Source organism: Corvus cornix, chromosome 22 (genome assembly GCF_000738735.6).
Source record: "Corvus cornix cornix isolate S_Up_H32 chromosome 22, ASM73873v5, whole genome shotgun sequence".
In the NCBI taxonomy this organism is placed as follows: Eukaryota; Metazoa; Chordata; class Aves; order Passeriformes; family Corvidae; genus Corvus; species Corvus cornix.
This window is the reverse complement of record NC_046351.1, coordinates 349406-365249: the sequence shown is the minus strand read 5'-3', so window position 1 is coordinate 365249 and position 15844 is coordinate 349406. Positions and strand designations below refer to the sequence as shown.

Genomic DNA, 15844 nt, shown 5'->3' with positions numbered 1-15844 from the left:
CTTGCTTGAGGACAGGTGTGTGCACTAATGGAAAGGATTGTTTTAGCAGGAGGCAAGAGAGACACCTAGGAAACATCTGTGAAAGAATGCTGCTAAAACTGCACGCTGGCATTCCAGAGCAGGGGATTCTTTTACAGAACTGGGAACCTCAGGAAGTAGTAACAGCATCTCGGGCTCCCTGCACCACCGGTTACTGTAATGGGCAAGGGTCACAGGATCCCACAGGGAGCAGGTCCCTCCTCTCCATGTGCAAGTCTCTCACCTCTCAGCTCCCCCAGGTCTAGGGTCTTCCCCAGCTGCTCCAGGAGGTCGGCTCTGGCTGCGTTCTTCTTGTGCTTTTTGCCGTCATAGTGCTGCTGTGCCATCATGGGGTTGTTGAACCAGGCTGCGCAGAGCTGGCAGTACCTGTCCGAGTCCCTCCGCTGGGGCGGGGACGGAACCACCGGGGAACTGTCCGTGTGCGGGGGCTTCAGGGAGCCCAGAGCGGCTTCTGTAAAAGGGATTGTTCAGACATGAGCTTCCCCGGGTTCGTGCTGCCTGAGGAACGCCAGACCCTGAGGCAGATCCCACATTAGACACGGGGAATAATTAGCTGCAGTTACACGGTCCCGGTGGATATTTTGGATGGTGCTGCTTGGAAAGCTACCATTTCCCATTAAAAAAAGCATCATGAAAGGACAGCCCAGAACTGTTCCTCAGCTTTCTGCATTTCACTAACTGGGGAAGGAGGATGCTCCCAGTGCAGTTATACATCTTATCGCTGTTCTGACTAAATCTGCTAAACTTATCCTGCTTGAATTGCTACTCCAAGGAAAAATCATCAGTGGAGAATAAATACACCATGCAGAGCCATCTCCTTCTCAAGATAGAGAGACATATTTATCATTATCTCAGGATTCTTATTTTTCAATTTATTTGGTCTCAGAAAGAATGGGGAAAGCCATAGTCATTGCAAACTGTCACAGATGAAAAAAAATACTCAATACTCAGTCCCATCCTTCAAAGATCTTCACATTGTGCATTATCAGGTACCAGCAACACACGACCTTAATTTAATTCCATTTTCCTTCAGATTCATCGAAAGCGCATCCAGGAACACAAACATGACCCCCAAATCATTCCAAAGAAGAGTGAGTGATTAGTTTTTATATAATAGAGTGCACTTTGTTCGACGGAGTTTCCCAACTTCGTACAATACAAGTCACAAACCCATGAAAAAACAGTGTAAAGCAAAATAAAATTCAGGTAACATTGGGATATAAAAATATACAATGACTAGCACTTAATTATCACACCTCATTCAAAAATTCCCTTTTATGTGGCTTTCCTTTTCTTTTCTTTTCCAGATGAAATGTCTGCTCTTTAAATAATTAACAACCTGCTCTCTCCATGGTACCAGAATAGGCACATTTGGAGGTGGCAAGAGGCATGTGGTGGCTGTCTTTGATCAGGAGATGATCCAGCCGAGCCCTGATGAGCACACAGGGCAGCAAATGCCAAACCCACCTCAGTGTCTGACACCAGGAACAGCAACACAGGGATATATTTAGACATATAATTATGCCTGGAGCCCACTGAGATTGACTCCACAGCTTGAGAAAGTTAATATTGTTATAAAACTTCTGCTGACCTGCTCAGTAAGGGACACCCTTCAAGGAAATTCTATCTTACATATAACATTACTTACAACCTTATCAATTTCCAGGGGTTTATAACCTTCTATTGTTTTTGATGATGACTGCCAAGGTATCAGAGTTCCAGCAGCGATGACACTGCCTCTGAAGAGCTGCTCTGGACAGGGCCAGGCAGGGTCTGGCTGGATTTTGCTCCTAAAAAAAAGTCTTTTCTATGGTTCCAGCAAGAGAGACACAGCCCAGCCCCTCCAAGGTGTACGCAGCAGAACTGCCAGTGCAAGCAAAGAGCAAAGCCAGGGGCCAGCACAGTCATTAGGAAGAAAATTAGGGAATTGCAATATTGCCTGTTCAAACTGGGATTACACAGACTTTGCACGTGCTTGACTCACGAAAAGCAAGCACAGCTTGCTTGTTGCAAACGTGTTTCTGCACTCGCCAAGGAGCCTCCCTGCAGGAAGCAGTCCAGGCCCAGAACCCAGTGATGCCACAGGGACTTGGGACAGCCCTGGGGATGCCAGGGGGACCCAGCCCTCTGCAGCACCCCAGGACAGGGCTGAGTCCAGGGAACCAGACTGAGCTGCAGAGATATTTGGACCATTATAAACAACCAGCAATTTTGGCAGCCCAGCCCAGATCTGCGACAGATCTGACTTGCTGTTCCACAAGCCCCAGGCTATAAAGTTAAATCTATCCAACCTTTGGTCAGCTTTCTCTTTGTTTCTATGTATGCTGCTGCCGGAGGGGAACCAGGGAGGCTGAAGCTCACGGAGCTGGTGATGTCCACAGGAGTTACATCTCCTGCTCACTAAGGAAACCTGACAGAAGCATCTCCACTCTCAGCCACTGGCCGGCCCAGCAGCCCCATGGCTGTGCCTCTGAGCCCCTCTCCATGAGGCTGGTGGCTTGTGCTGCCCCAAACGCCATGCAGGAGGGAGGTTGTCAGGGGGACTGTCACTCCTGCTTCAGGGGATGGCACCAGAGCCCCCCATGCCCACCCCAGCCCTGCTCCAAGCCCACATCCACACCTGGCTGCCATGAGACCGAGGGCTACAGATCCACAGCAGAGATCTCCTGCCTGCGTCACATGGGAGCTGCCATGGGCAAGGATTTCCTCTTAGCACTCACAGTACAAAACATCTTCTTGTAAAGTCACATTCCTCAGGGCCCACTGACAACCCCCATCAGTCCTAAGGTGTGCTGATCCCAGCCTGGCAATTAATGAAAACATCCCACATCTACCAAATTCTCCCAAAGAGAAATAGATGAAAGTTGACTTCTCTGCAAATGTGAATTTATCATTTTGATATGCACTACATAACTGCTACAGAACAGCAAATGCCATCATTCCCTGAGCAGCGACACGAAAATTAATAATAAACACTCATGAAACGTCAAATGTTAAAAATGTTTCTCCATCTAAAACACAAACATAAAAGCTGCGAGTTTGACTATTTCAAGTATTTCAAAATGCTAAATAGCTCATGACAGTCTGCCTTACGTTCCCTTTCGCTGTGGGAGGGAAGTGAGAAAGTCTTACTTTGCTGCAAGAGGCAAAATACAAAGTTAGAAACACTTCAGCACTCCGGCAATGAACTAATGTTTGACTTCTTTCTCACATCCAAAGCTTTTTATTCCAAGCTGGATTTAAATGGCACCCAATTTTTTCCATTGGCACACTCCAGGAACTCAGCATGAGGACAAGAAACTGAGCCTCAACAAGGGAGCACTGAGAAACTCAGTTTTCTTCAGAAGAAATCCCAGAAATCTAGGACTAAGACAGACTCCAGTTGCTGCTGGACAAATCCTTGCACCCAAACCAAAAAGCCATTTACTCAGTCCCTTTTGATGTCCCAAAGCCAGAGCCATTGCCACTTTCCCGGAATGATGCCTGCAGGTCCTCGCACTTGGATTGATGAAGACAGCAGCTATTTCCCCCACAATTCTTTGGTTTGTAACTCATGGTGATGATGGGATGCAAGCTGACAGAGGATGTTGGAAATGAGTAGAGGAATTCGTCAGCAATAGTGATGGCATAAAGCCTCTGAGGGCTACAACCTTGTACAGCAGAGCAACACGAAAGATCACAACTACTTCACTGTCATGATGAGATACCGTTTTTGTGAGAAACCCGACTGTTGGGCCACTTCTTCTCCTGAAAGCACTGGCACAGAATGAGACATTTGTGTTCCATCTGTATGGTAACAGTGAAGGAGAACGTAGATCTCTGCAAGGGGACTAAGAATAGACATGATTTTCTTCAGGACTGATGAGAGAGAAACCCCAGAATATCAAGCAATAGAATATCCTCCCCAGGAGCATCCAGCACGCTCAGGGCTGCGCTTGGTTGGCTCTCAGGACTCGTGAGCAATGGAGTCTCTGAAGCTCTCTCTGAGAGACTTAAAGCTCCCTGGTGCCAGCCACAGAGGACTGGGAATCCAGTGAAAATTGCTGGGTGACTGCAGGAAGCCCAGAAATGCTGTGTCCAAAGCACATATTTCTGAGAACTCCTGGAGAGCAAGGAGGTGCTTATTAATGTATTCCTGAGCTCAGCTTCATCTTCCAGATCAAGTGGCTGTAAGAGCTGATGAGTCCTTGAGTTACTCCTTCCTAGTGATTAGGATGGCTGAAGAGCCCATTACTCCAGAGCACACAGCATGGCTCACTTAGAGCCTTGTGAGGCTGATCTAGATGATTAAAAAGTGAGATAAAAAACACAGTGCAAGGCTGCAGCTCTTAGCAAGCCCTGCCTTGGCCAGGCCCCACAGCTGAAGGGTGAATCCAAACTGTCAACTTACATGGGAATCAGTCCATGTACTATTCTGAGACCCAGCACTCCTGAGAACATCAGCTCACCTGGACTTAACCAGGAATACCAGGGTTTGTGGCAGGTCCTTCGGTGCTCCAGGAGGAGCTGGCAGGTTGCACATGAGGGATGGGGTTCAAGCCCCGGACAAATAAACACCAAACCTGAGTCTCTGCTGCTCTCTGTGCCGTTGCAGCTATGTGCCAGCTGCAGAGAGCAGCCTGAAGAGCCCGACATGAGTGAAAGACCACGATAGTTCATGTGAGAGCCTTCCTCTTGGCGGACCCAGGCGTGGTCCCCCAGGTTGCCATGGCTGTACCCTCACCTCCCACAGGACACACTGGTGCCGGAGTGTGTCCAGTTAAACTGAGCAAACTACCACGTAACACAATTCCCCACATTCCCACAAGCAAAGGGGCCAACAGTTCCCAAGCCCACCCTGGCAAAGGACAAATTATATTCTCTGTATCAGCATCTACAGTCTGTGAAGTTAAAAAGGCAACAAAACCACACACACAGGGTGCCAACCCCCGTTATCTAATCACATCTAGGATTTACGTGCTAGGCAGGGTCCAGTATACACAGCTCCATTTGTATTTTGTGCTGAAGGAAGTGCCACTGGCAGCAATTCTGGGTCACATCTGTCTGCAGGACCTCAGCCCAGCAATCCTTCCCAGAGAACGAGGAGTGCTTTGTTTGAACATTCTCTGCTTCCACAACCAAAGAGGAATTTTTTTTCACAGATTATTAGTGGTTTTCAGGGACTTTATGGTTAAGCAAACAATAAGATGGTTAAATTGTCCAATTCCAACATTTGACTTCTTAAATGTGGAAGTTAATAGGGTGCATTACTAGAATCACTGCAGAGGAAAGCACGAAACCCATCTGGGCAAAAATCAAGAAACAATCAATCCAAGGGTTTTTAAAGCCTGGACTTCCTTCTGTGGTAAGAGCAGATGATGCTCTGTACTGTACAGTAACACCAAAGGTTTATTAAACATATTAGCTGAGCTGATAATTAAACTGCTGATAATTAAAGTCAGGCTTGGCTATCTGCACCCACTGGAGACATTGTCTTCCACCGAGAAAACACTTTGGAACTGTGGAACTGGAGATAGGGCTCTCGCACCAGGGCCAGTCCCAGCTGATAAACTCCTAATCTACATAAACAAAGCAGACAATAATGAGCATCAGGAATTTTTAAAGGCTGTTATGACAAAAACACAAATGAATAGCCACTTCTGTCAGCTGCCACCGCTCAGCTGCCTGTGTTGTATGCATTTTCTGCCCGCACACACGGAGCCAGCACCTTGGCCAAGCCCCCTTGGCACAGTGAGCCCACACCACTCTGCACCGGCCCCTCCTGCTCCGCTCGCTGCCTCTGGACCTACCTGTGGCCTTTAATGCTGGTTGTTCCCCTAGCAACAGTTTTAACCTTTTGGCATGGATTTTCCCTTGGTAATGCGATTCCGCCACCACTGCTGAGGTAAAGGACATGTTACATAGTGTGCAGCATTTGTTCTTATCCACTGAGTCACCATCACTGCCCTGGGTGGAGACAAAAACACAGACAAAAAAAAGAGGTGCATAAGCCCACTAAGCACAATCACAGAGAAAGAAGAGAAGAATAGAAGAGAGGAATCTAGGTTGTTAGCCAAGGCCATGGCTGCCAAGTGTTTCCCTTCCTCGTCTCCCCCAGCCTTGCTCCCGTCTCATCCCAGCCCTGTCCAGTTTGGGGACACCTCCAACGCTCCAGAACCTTCGCTCTCGTCTGCACTGGGAGCTCAGCCTGTCACTGTATCCCATACAGCCATGGAGCTCCCGGCACATCCCCGAGCCTTTATTCCTGTTCTCTGGCTGAGGGAGTCACACAGACCCAACACCAGCCGTCCAACACCAACCCTTCCTCCCGATGCACTTTTTTAAGAGACCCCAAAACATCTGGGGGGACAGGACTGGGGGTCACAACCCTCTCTGTAAGTGGGAGAAACAAATGAACCATCTGAAATCACACAGGTCCCTCCAGCAGGATCCAGCACCAGCCCTGGGCAAACCTAACACAGAGTGGACACCTGACCCCCCACTGAAGGTCATTTTCTCCCCCCAAAAAAGGACTATTGGAAAAACGACTGATTTTCATCACTTTTTTCTTGCTGATAACTGTAAATCAAACCTTAGGGAGAAATCTCAAGAGGTGATTAGTACTATTCTGAGTGTAATTTGCACTTCTTTTAAATAGCTTTCTCTCAAGATATTTTATGTCTTCAAAGGGAAATCACTTGAAAGTTAAGAGCAGAGTAGAAAATTTCCAGTATCTATTGATCATCAGTGGCAACATATAAAGAGCCTCCAACAGAGCTCGTTTGAAAAGCTGATACACTTCGTTGTTAATGCACCAGGGTCTCTTCCTCTGCCAGGGCTGCTCTTCAGTGACATTTTTTTCCTTTTCAACCTACTTTCTCAGCTAGACTGCAATTAAAAATAAAAAATTAAAACCCCCTCAAAGAGCCCTCCAATACCTCATGTAGAGTTCAGGGTCCCATTTACACTGACCCACAGTTCACTGTGCAGCTCATCTGGGTTCACCCAAGTCTCTGGATGAGTGTGTCTCTCAATGTGTGGGTAGGAGTTCAGCCACCAGCAGGAGAAGAGTGTCCCCAAACCCTTGGTGGGTCTGCAAGCCCCTCTGCACACGTGTGACAGACCTCTGCTCCCTAACAGCCAGTTTTATACACCAAGTGCCATTTGTTGTAAGTGGGATGCACAAGGTATTTGGGCTCTGCCATTATTAAGCATTTACCAAGGTCTGTATCATCCCTTAGCAGCATCACCTCCCTTCCCTCCTCCACCAACCAAACCCCTGCACAGAGCCAGAGGTGCTCTAGGTTGATCCAGCCCTGAAGGGTAATTATGCCTTCTCATTTGTCAGAGGCTGTTTTACCTGAAACCAAAGAGGCTGGGGGAAGTCAATCCGGGTGTCTTTTGTCACCCGCTGAATGACACCGCGCTGACAGGATCGTGCAGGTGGTGAAATCACACGGCTGCTCACCCAGGATGCCTGAACTGGGGCACAGGGCTCTACACAGGGCAGGTGGCTGCTCCCTGGGGATGTTCTGCACCCATGTGCACCCACCCATCCCTTCTCACCACTGTCCAGCTCCCGGGGCTGAAACAGTGAACAGGCACTAACAGCTCCACTGAGCTTCTGTAAATCTACACGGCAGCTCCTTAACCCTGTGCTGCCAGACCCAGCCAAGGAATATTTCTACATTTTGTTTCTGCAGCTTTCTCCAGCCGATCCTGTCTCGCCAACCTTCACTACAATGCAGCACAAAAGCCACTGGCTTCATACAAACTGAAGCACAACAGAACACATCACTGGCTTGGAGTTAAAGCATCCATCTCCCAGCACTAACATCCCTTCTCTTCCCCCACTCCGTAGCTGTACCGAGCCAGCCTAATTTATAGGGCTTCTTTTTGTAATATTAGAAACTTCAAAACCAGTCTTGTATATTCAACAGAATTAACTTCAGTTATTTGGCTGCCTGTTGACAAGCTGCTAAAAGGCATAATTCTCACTCAGGGCCAGGCACTTGCAGTCCTTTGCTAGATGTTCCTTAAGAAATCCACAGGAAAAGTAAGGATTTTTGTTCCACAGAAACAAATCTGCTGTCTTCATTTCCTAGGTTTTACTAAGAAGAAAAGATAATACAAACCCTAGAACACAGCAATATAAACCACAGCATTAAAGTGCTGCAAAGTAACTTTAAAATTTGAATTAATTTTCAGTGCATGAAGGTGCTGCTGTTAAAGAGCTGCTTTCTGTACTGCTCCATAGGAAATTCAGGACATTTCCATTCTGGAGCCTGTTTTTCTCATGGGACGAGCAAAGAGCAAGTACCAGTTCATGGCTCTCTAAAGCTGAAACACTAAGTCTGGAGCCCCTTAGGCCTGAATATCCTGAGGAACAACCAGCCCTAAATGAAGTGCAAGAGGTGTGACAAGGTCAGCATGTGTCCCACGGCATCCTCTCCAGCAGAAACAGAGCTGCTGGCAGCCTGGAGAGGATGGGGTGACCCAGGATACCCCCCACCTGCCACTGCCCAGACGTGGTTCAGTGAGCATTTAAACCTGTCAGAGAATGAAGTCTTCCATTGCTAATTTCTTTCACTAAACCAATACCTAATGCTTTGGATAGAAACCTCTGGTTGGGTACAAAAGACAGTAAGAATGCTGGCCCTAAAACCAGTCGCTACATCTCAGTCTCAGGGTAGGTGCTGAAGATTTCAGTTGCAGCACATGGTAAAATCTGCCCCAGAAGCATTAAATGCTCTGATTTCCTCATTGCTTGAGGCCAAGCCTCCTGAGGCAGCTGCAGAGAGGCACAAGCCCTTGGCTCCATCACCCCCAGCACCACTTTGCAGGACACATGTTGCCTCAGCAATAGAATCTAATATCATGCTACCTTCCCTCAAACCATTCATCCTCACTGTTATAAGCCCTTTCCTCTTTAAGGAAGACGAAGCTGGTTAAAGCAATTTACTATCTTACAGTACAAGTAGGACTAGAAGGGATTTGAAGGCTTTCCTCCCACCCCAAAAAAAGCACTTCGTATCACATCAGACATTTTCACCATGTCTGTTCTAGTCATAAACAGGGTTAAAAGCAGTGAGAATCAGGATTTAAACCTGATTTACCAATACTGGGACTTAAAGAAATAACTCCTGATTTCAGTAGGACCCTGATACCTTCTCAGATTACTTTCAGTTGAAATGTCAAGCAGAAATTTAAAATCAAAGGTCAAGACATGAGGTTTTTCCCCTCCTCCACACCAAATTAAACCAATAATGAAGAGCACAACAATCGAGTTGTTATCCATTGGAAAAGTACTTGTATAAGCCTTCTACTTCTCACTCCAAAGGGCTAGTGGGTGTTTTGGGAACGCAGTGTTTTTGCAATCCTCAAACAACAGCCAACCCCTCACTTCGCCTCACAGAAAGGTCAGGAAGCAGATGCTGTTTCCAATCCCATTGCACAGAGCATCCACAACTCCAGCCACCTCTCCCTCCTGCTGCCACCTGGCAGAAGGACAGGGTGTTAGTTCTGTGGTCAGCAGAACACCAACCCAATGGCATACAGCCATGTAACAGTTTTGATGAAAAAAGGCTAATATTCCCTTTTTAGTTGCAGATACTTCTACAGGAATTTAATTGGTTTTCACAGATTGTTTATAATGCTCATTAAAGTCGCTGTGCCATGGCCTGAGTGACGCTGCCGGGATTGGGCACTGCACATGCACGTGGTAGGGGTGTTACTGTGCTGCACTGGAAATGTCCTTAGAGATGTTCTGCTCTCTCTAAATGCAAAGGCTTGTATAATATCTGATCAGCAACAGGCCTACTTTGAGCTGTAAATGTTGGCAGATTTTCCCTGCTATATTTTTATAACACAAATAATTTTAGAATTTAGGTCTGGCCTAGCCTAGCATTCACCTAGAACATGAGGACACGTTAATCCACCCCCACTAGGGCTGCCCTTGGCAAAAGCATCAGCAAGCACAGAATTACATTCCTTCTCCATATTGCCCTTCACAAAAGCAGTGGGAAATAGTTCAACTTTGACTTATTTGAGGTCTGATTGGTTCTCTGTCCTCCATATCCATGCTGAGGTGCACATGCACCCTTGAGAGTGGTCTTGGAAGTTGGGTGAAGGGGTCTGACCCCAGTGACCCCAGTGCTGCTCCACACAGAGCAACCACAAAGGCCCTGCCAGCAGCACCCTGGAGTGGCCATCACCCCTCACCTGGAGGCACGAGCTTCCCGCAGGCATCACCCCTATCACCTGCCCCAATTGCTCACCAGCAAACCCAGCCATCACACTGAAATGGAGTAAGCCCTGAGTATTTGCTATCAGCATATTTTTTCCTATGAAAGAACATTCGAACAACTAAAACCACAATTACTGTTGCTGATGTACATAATAATTCTTGTGTAGTTTATTGAAAATTATTTCCAGTTATTCGCATTTCGGCTAATCTAAATGTTACCTCTGGGCACCTGATCATCTGTGGCTGTAACAGAGAGAATGTTGTAGCCCAGAGTCAAAGATTCACAAAGCAGCTGAATAAACAGGGACTTGGATTATACCCACATTTTCTGACCGGAGCTTTTTTGCCGGGCAGCCTCCATCGATGGGGTGAAGCATGTAATAGAGGCGGACTTTGCTGGCATGCTTCCGACTCTGGAATGCAAAAAGAAAAGAAAAAGGAGAACTGAAGTTACAAGGAGCAAGAGGCTCTGTTGCTGTGCTCACTACACCAACCCACAGTCAGATTTCATATCCCCTTGACGTATATATCCAACACCAGGGCAGAAAAGGGGAAAGGATCCAGGCGAGGAGCATTTGCACTTCTCAGAGTTTCCACAGAGCTCTGCACCCAGCTGAAATGAGTTGTGGGATGAAACCTGCCATTAGCAGAAGAAGTGGTCCACCCTGGCCCCTCTCCAAGTCCCGCTGCCTGCAGGCCCTCCAAGACACAGCAAGGATCAGACGGCGAGGGAAGGACAGCATTTGTTATCAGACCTTTTCCATGGTCAGATTGAAAGATGGGGGTTACTGAGCTTCAGCCAGAGATACAACAGCATCCTGAGGTGTCAGAGGCACACACACAAACCAAATTCACAGCTCCTATGCTTCTAGAATGATAAAATGTAAGAGGGGTAAAAAAATCTCCCATGAGGGAGACACGAGCAGGTTTCACGCTGCCTTTGGGCACAGCTGGAGTTCACTGGCAGGTGGGGTTAGAAGAGACAGGAGATCCCCTGGTGACCCCAGCAGCAGCAGCCAAAGCAAATCCTTGGGACTTGCAAGACTTAAAGGAAGATTTTAAAGCTTCTACAGCAGGAGTACAGACATAAACCTTCAAAACCCTGACTTACATCAGGTCTTGTCTTCCAGCATATGCAGGGGGGAAAAGCCTGCAGCCACAAAGTACCTGCACCCAGCACATGGGCAGCAGACACATGGGGAGCTGCTACCATGCAAATGTTTCCTTTGAATCACCCTTTCCAACTGCCCCACAGAACAACAGTTCTAATGTTATAATTTCAGATCACAGAGCTGCAATTTAAAAATATTAAATTATCATTAGCATGTTCTGGAACATTCTTTTTCCTGTGGTATAAACTTGGAGCTAAATTTGCAGGAAGCTATATTTGTATTCACATGCAGAAATGTGACTGTGCAATAATTTTTTCCACAGAGCAAATCAGTCAAGATAAATAATGTCAAATATCTGTCCCCAGCTTGTCTTCCTGCTGCATTTAGCAAATGTGCCATGGTCAGGGTGAAGTGCAGGAAACCCCAAAGCTCCAGCTACCACATGAGCAACCCAGACAGCAACTGCATAATTAGAAAATGACAAAATGAATGTTTGAAATGCACAGGACAGAGGTGCAACGCCACTCCTGGTGCTTGGCCGCAGTCCCAACTTCCTGCCTGAAGCGACGCTTGGCGGGTCCCTCGCACCACACAAGGCTAGTCAAACATATTGTAAAGGCAATGTGGCCAGAGTTTTTCAGCTGAATTTCTTCCCTGAGCATTGACACCCCGCAGAGCAGTCAGCCTCCCTCGAGTCATCCTCCCCATAGTCACGAGGCTCTTCCCTCGGTTGAGTTCATCCAGCACGTCATGATGCCCACGCGCACACAGCCACAGCCTGCTCAGTTTAGAGGGTAAAAAATTTGGGAGGGGTTGCTGGGTGTGTGTAATCTGCAAAGATGTTAAGAGGAATAATTTTTACGATTCTGCTCCGTGGAGCTCAGCTGGACCATAAATGATGCCCAAATGTCAGCGTTAAAAGACAGCGAAGCTTCAGCCTTCTGTAAAACACCTCTCACCTTTCTTGACACATTTGTTTGGATTTGTGAAAGCCAAGACAAAGAAATAACTTACGTTTGGCGTAATTTAAAACTACACAGCTCCTTACGCAACCTTATTATCTTACGGTCATAAAAGCGGAGCTTAAAATCATCCCTGGCCTCCGCACGCATGTGGTGAGCATCTCCTTCCCTCTGAGGAGCAGAGGAAGCACAGCCCATTTGTCATCCATTTTATCTCTGGCATTTTCTACATTTACATGTGTATTTATCATCCCAACACCCCAGCAGGAGCACGGCAGGAGCACAGTGATTATTCTTAGCGTGCTGCTCACAAACAGCACTGCGGGTTATCCTCTCCCTACTGAAAATCTGCAGCTTCAAGGCACAAGGAGGGCAAGTGCCAGACACACGGGGGGCCAAAGGAAGAATCACGAACAGGAGCCAGAAAACTGGGATAAACTGGGATTAGGCCACCTCCAGCCCCCATTTTGATCCATCTCACCACATGCGCAAGCCTCAGGAAAGACAAAACCACATCTGTAAATCCTCAGTCCGGAACGAGCACACTGCCTTGTTGGAAGCACCTCCAACAGCCACCACAACCTCATTTTGGGTGCAATAAGGGTGTTTCTGTGCCCATGAATATTTCTTTTGTAGCCGTACAAAGTGTTATGCCAAAGGCATTTTTACTTCCCTGTCTAGTGGGAGCAGCACCTTTCAAAGGCACTAAGTCTGGTTTAATACTGCAGGCTTGAAAACCAGCCCTGACCATGCAGGGAGCTCCAACAGAGTCTGTTTTACACAGCTGCTGCAGAGCTCTGCATTGCAAGCTCATTTGCTACTGTAAGGCTCATCAATAAAAGTAAATAAATGGATCATTTCTATCTCTATCAAATCTACTCTAATACAGAAGATCGTGGCAGAGACAGCAAAGTTCTGGCAATTCAACCCCAAAACATAGAAGGGCAAAGCAGAGCTAAATTGTGCTATGAAATGCAATTTGATATTGCATAAATCAGGTTTTGCAGCACACTCTGCCTGGAGCAAGCGGCGAGAGCAGGCAGTGAAGTCTCTGCGGGAGCAGTGGCAGCTGGCAGGGCCCTGGGAGCTGTGGATGGGGCTGGTTTGGGACATGCAGCCCTGTTGGCCCTGTTTGATGGAGGAGCTTCTCATCCCTTCTCTGTGGATTTACTAACAGCTCTGGGGAGGACTGACCCATCTCCCTTCACACGGCCAGAAGTTGCCAGCTGAGGCATTATAGCCCGGGACTTGCCAGGTCACACAGACACACAGATCCTCCCTTCCCTGCGTTTGTCCGGGGGTCTGGGAGAGGAGTCCTCTCACCAGCTGCATGAGCTCAGGCACCCCACCACGGCCCCAGAACGGCTCCCACTTCACATCACTGATTCAAGCTGACCTGGCAGTCTAAAGCACTTTGCTTGTAGAGGGCCTTCTTCCCATCTCCCGTCATCAGGTTCGCATCAACTATCTCTGCAGCTTCCCTCAGGCTGTGCTAGCATATAATCTCATTTCCCAATTCCCCATATATCCCTTCATCAATCCTTGCTCCCTCCTGTGCTGGCAGCTTTATGGTTTTGGGCAGTTTACCTTTCCTCTCCTGCTCCTCCTTCTCTGTGACCTCTTCTCCAGCCAAAGGCCAGGGACCCCCACACTGGAGAGCACGTGGTTGCACCAAGTACCAGCAGAGACACAGGTGCAAGATGAAGGAAGGAACCACCACGGCAGCCCAAATGGCTGCAGCTTCTGTCTGTAATGAATTATTCTTCAGAAGGCCATTGGTTGCGTTTTAATGCTTTTAGCGCACATTGTGTTGATTTTTTTGTGTGCTGGCAATTTCTTAATTAAATTGCCATGCAACATGCAGTCACATGATTATATCAATTTTATTATCTGTATTGGCCCTACTTGTAATCTCATCAAAAGAGAGAAAGTTATTTTGGCTGGCCCAGTTCTCCAAACCTTGAGCAGAAACCCAGTTACATCGTTCTCCAGCCCCTTTCCTGAGCATGCTGTGCCCAGGAGTTGTGCCAAGCTGGACGGCTCCGGCTCCCCGCACGGGACCCCCGGCACTGCCGTGCTTGCTTCCTCCTGGAAACTTCCTCCACTTCCCCACACCCACAGAGGGTGAGCAGTGACAGTGCACAGCATGTGGCCAGTGCCCTTCAAGCACCCACTTGTGAATTACTGGACCTGCTGACCTAAACGACATCATTCTGGAATTTGTAATCGCTGCCTAACAACCTTCCAAATTTCTACTGGAATAGAACCAATCTATTCCTTCCTCTATGATATAACAACATCCTCTGCATTTTTTAAATAGACAAGAGAAGTATTTTCAGCAAATGCCTTCCCTTTTCTGCCTCTACTACCCACACAGCAAACACTGTCAAGATCCCTGTGGCTCGCTGCAGAGCTGAACTCCCGGCTGTTATTCCAGACACTGCTGGATGCCAATGTCCTTTTTCTCCCTTTGTAATTTTTGAAAAGCCTCATTTATAATTTATGGTCGTCTCTATCAACTTCCCCTTTTTCCTCCATGAGTTAATTTTTTAAAAAGTGTCTACTCATGCTTTTGCCTTCCTGGGCACACAGATATGTGTCTGCAATTCCCAAGTGCTCAGCTGAATTCTCACCCCCATTAAACCAGCTGCTACAAAGCAACAGGGAGGCACGATATTAGTTTGGACATTGATTTGTTTACACATCAAGGCAACTACTGAGGATCTGTTCAGCCAAGCAACCACTAGCTCCACTTCCTTACATCTGTGATCATTCCACCTGGCTTGCCAGGCTGACTCCAAGTGGAGATCCTGAGCATGAATTTTCTGTCTCAGGAATCACCATTGTGATCTTTAGCTTTACTGCATCCTATATTGGTTTTGACTGTAACCAAAGTATCTCTTGTCCAACACACTGCTGGGTGCCCTGTGGAGAGGAAGCAACTCTTCTCAGAGGCTGTTTCCAGAGCAGTATGGCAGGAGCAGCCGGGCTCAGCACCTGGCTCGCGTGGTGCTGCTGCCCACAGACCTGCACCCCACACCCGGGGCTACCACAGACACCTGCTCCTCCCCAAACCCACTGGCAGTCCCTTCTAACATCACTCCCTCACATTCCTTCTGCAGGTGGATCTTATATCTACACTAATGCAACCATGCATTTCCTTCTCCGTTGGTATTAAGGGATTTTTTCAAGCAATGTACCTCCCTGAGCAACCTGATTGAGCTGAAGGTGCTCCTGCTCTTGGCAGGGGTTGGACTAGACCTTTAAAGGTCTCTTCCAACCCAACCCATCCTACGATTCTGTAAACATGTCAAGGGAAAGGGGATGCAGGGACAGAGTGAGCAGGCTGGGAACTTCTGAAACGTGCTCCACACAGCAAGCTAAATTCTCGCTGCTCACCTGCAGCTGCAGCTCAGGTCCCTCATCTCGGACCACACTGCTGCGGGATACCGATGTTCGAGGTGTGGGTGGGCTTCACTGCTGGTACAGCCCCACCATCCCAGTAC

The 15844-nt window shown here is 47.7% G+C and overlaps 1 protein-coding gene across 2 annotated transcripts in view; it reads right to left on the bottom strand.

Moving 5' to 3' along the window:
• ZMAT4 (zinc finger matrin-type 4) overlaps positions 1-15844 on the bottom strand; it is a 48952-nt gene that overhangs the window by 11295 nt on the left and 21813 nt on the right. The window contains exons 3-5 of one of the 2 annotated variants that reach the window (XM_039564356.1): positions 10588-10677; positions 5829-5985; positions 263-490 (exon numbers count right to left, since the gene is read on the bottom strand). In XM_039564356.1, coding sequence (XP_039420290.1) covers positions 263-490; positions 5829-5985; positions 10588-10677 — 475 coding nt within the window. The remainder of the gene's footprint in view (positions 1-262; positions 491-5828; positions 5986-10587; positions 10678-15844) is intronic. The other variant, XM_039564357.1, reaches the window with a different exon arrangement.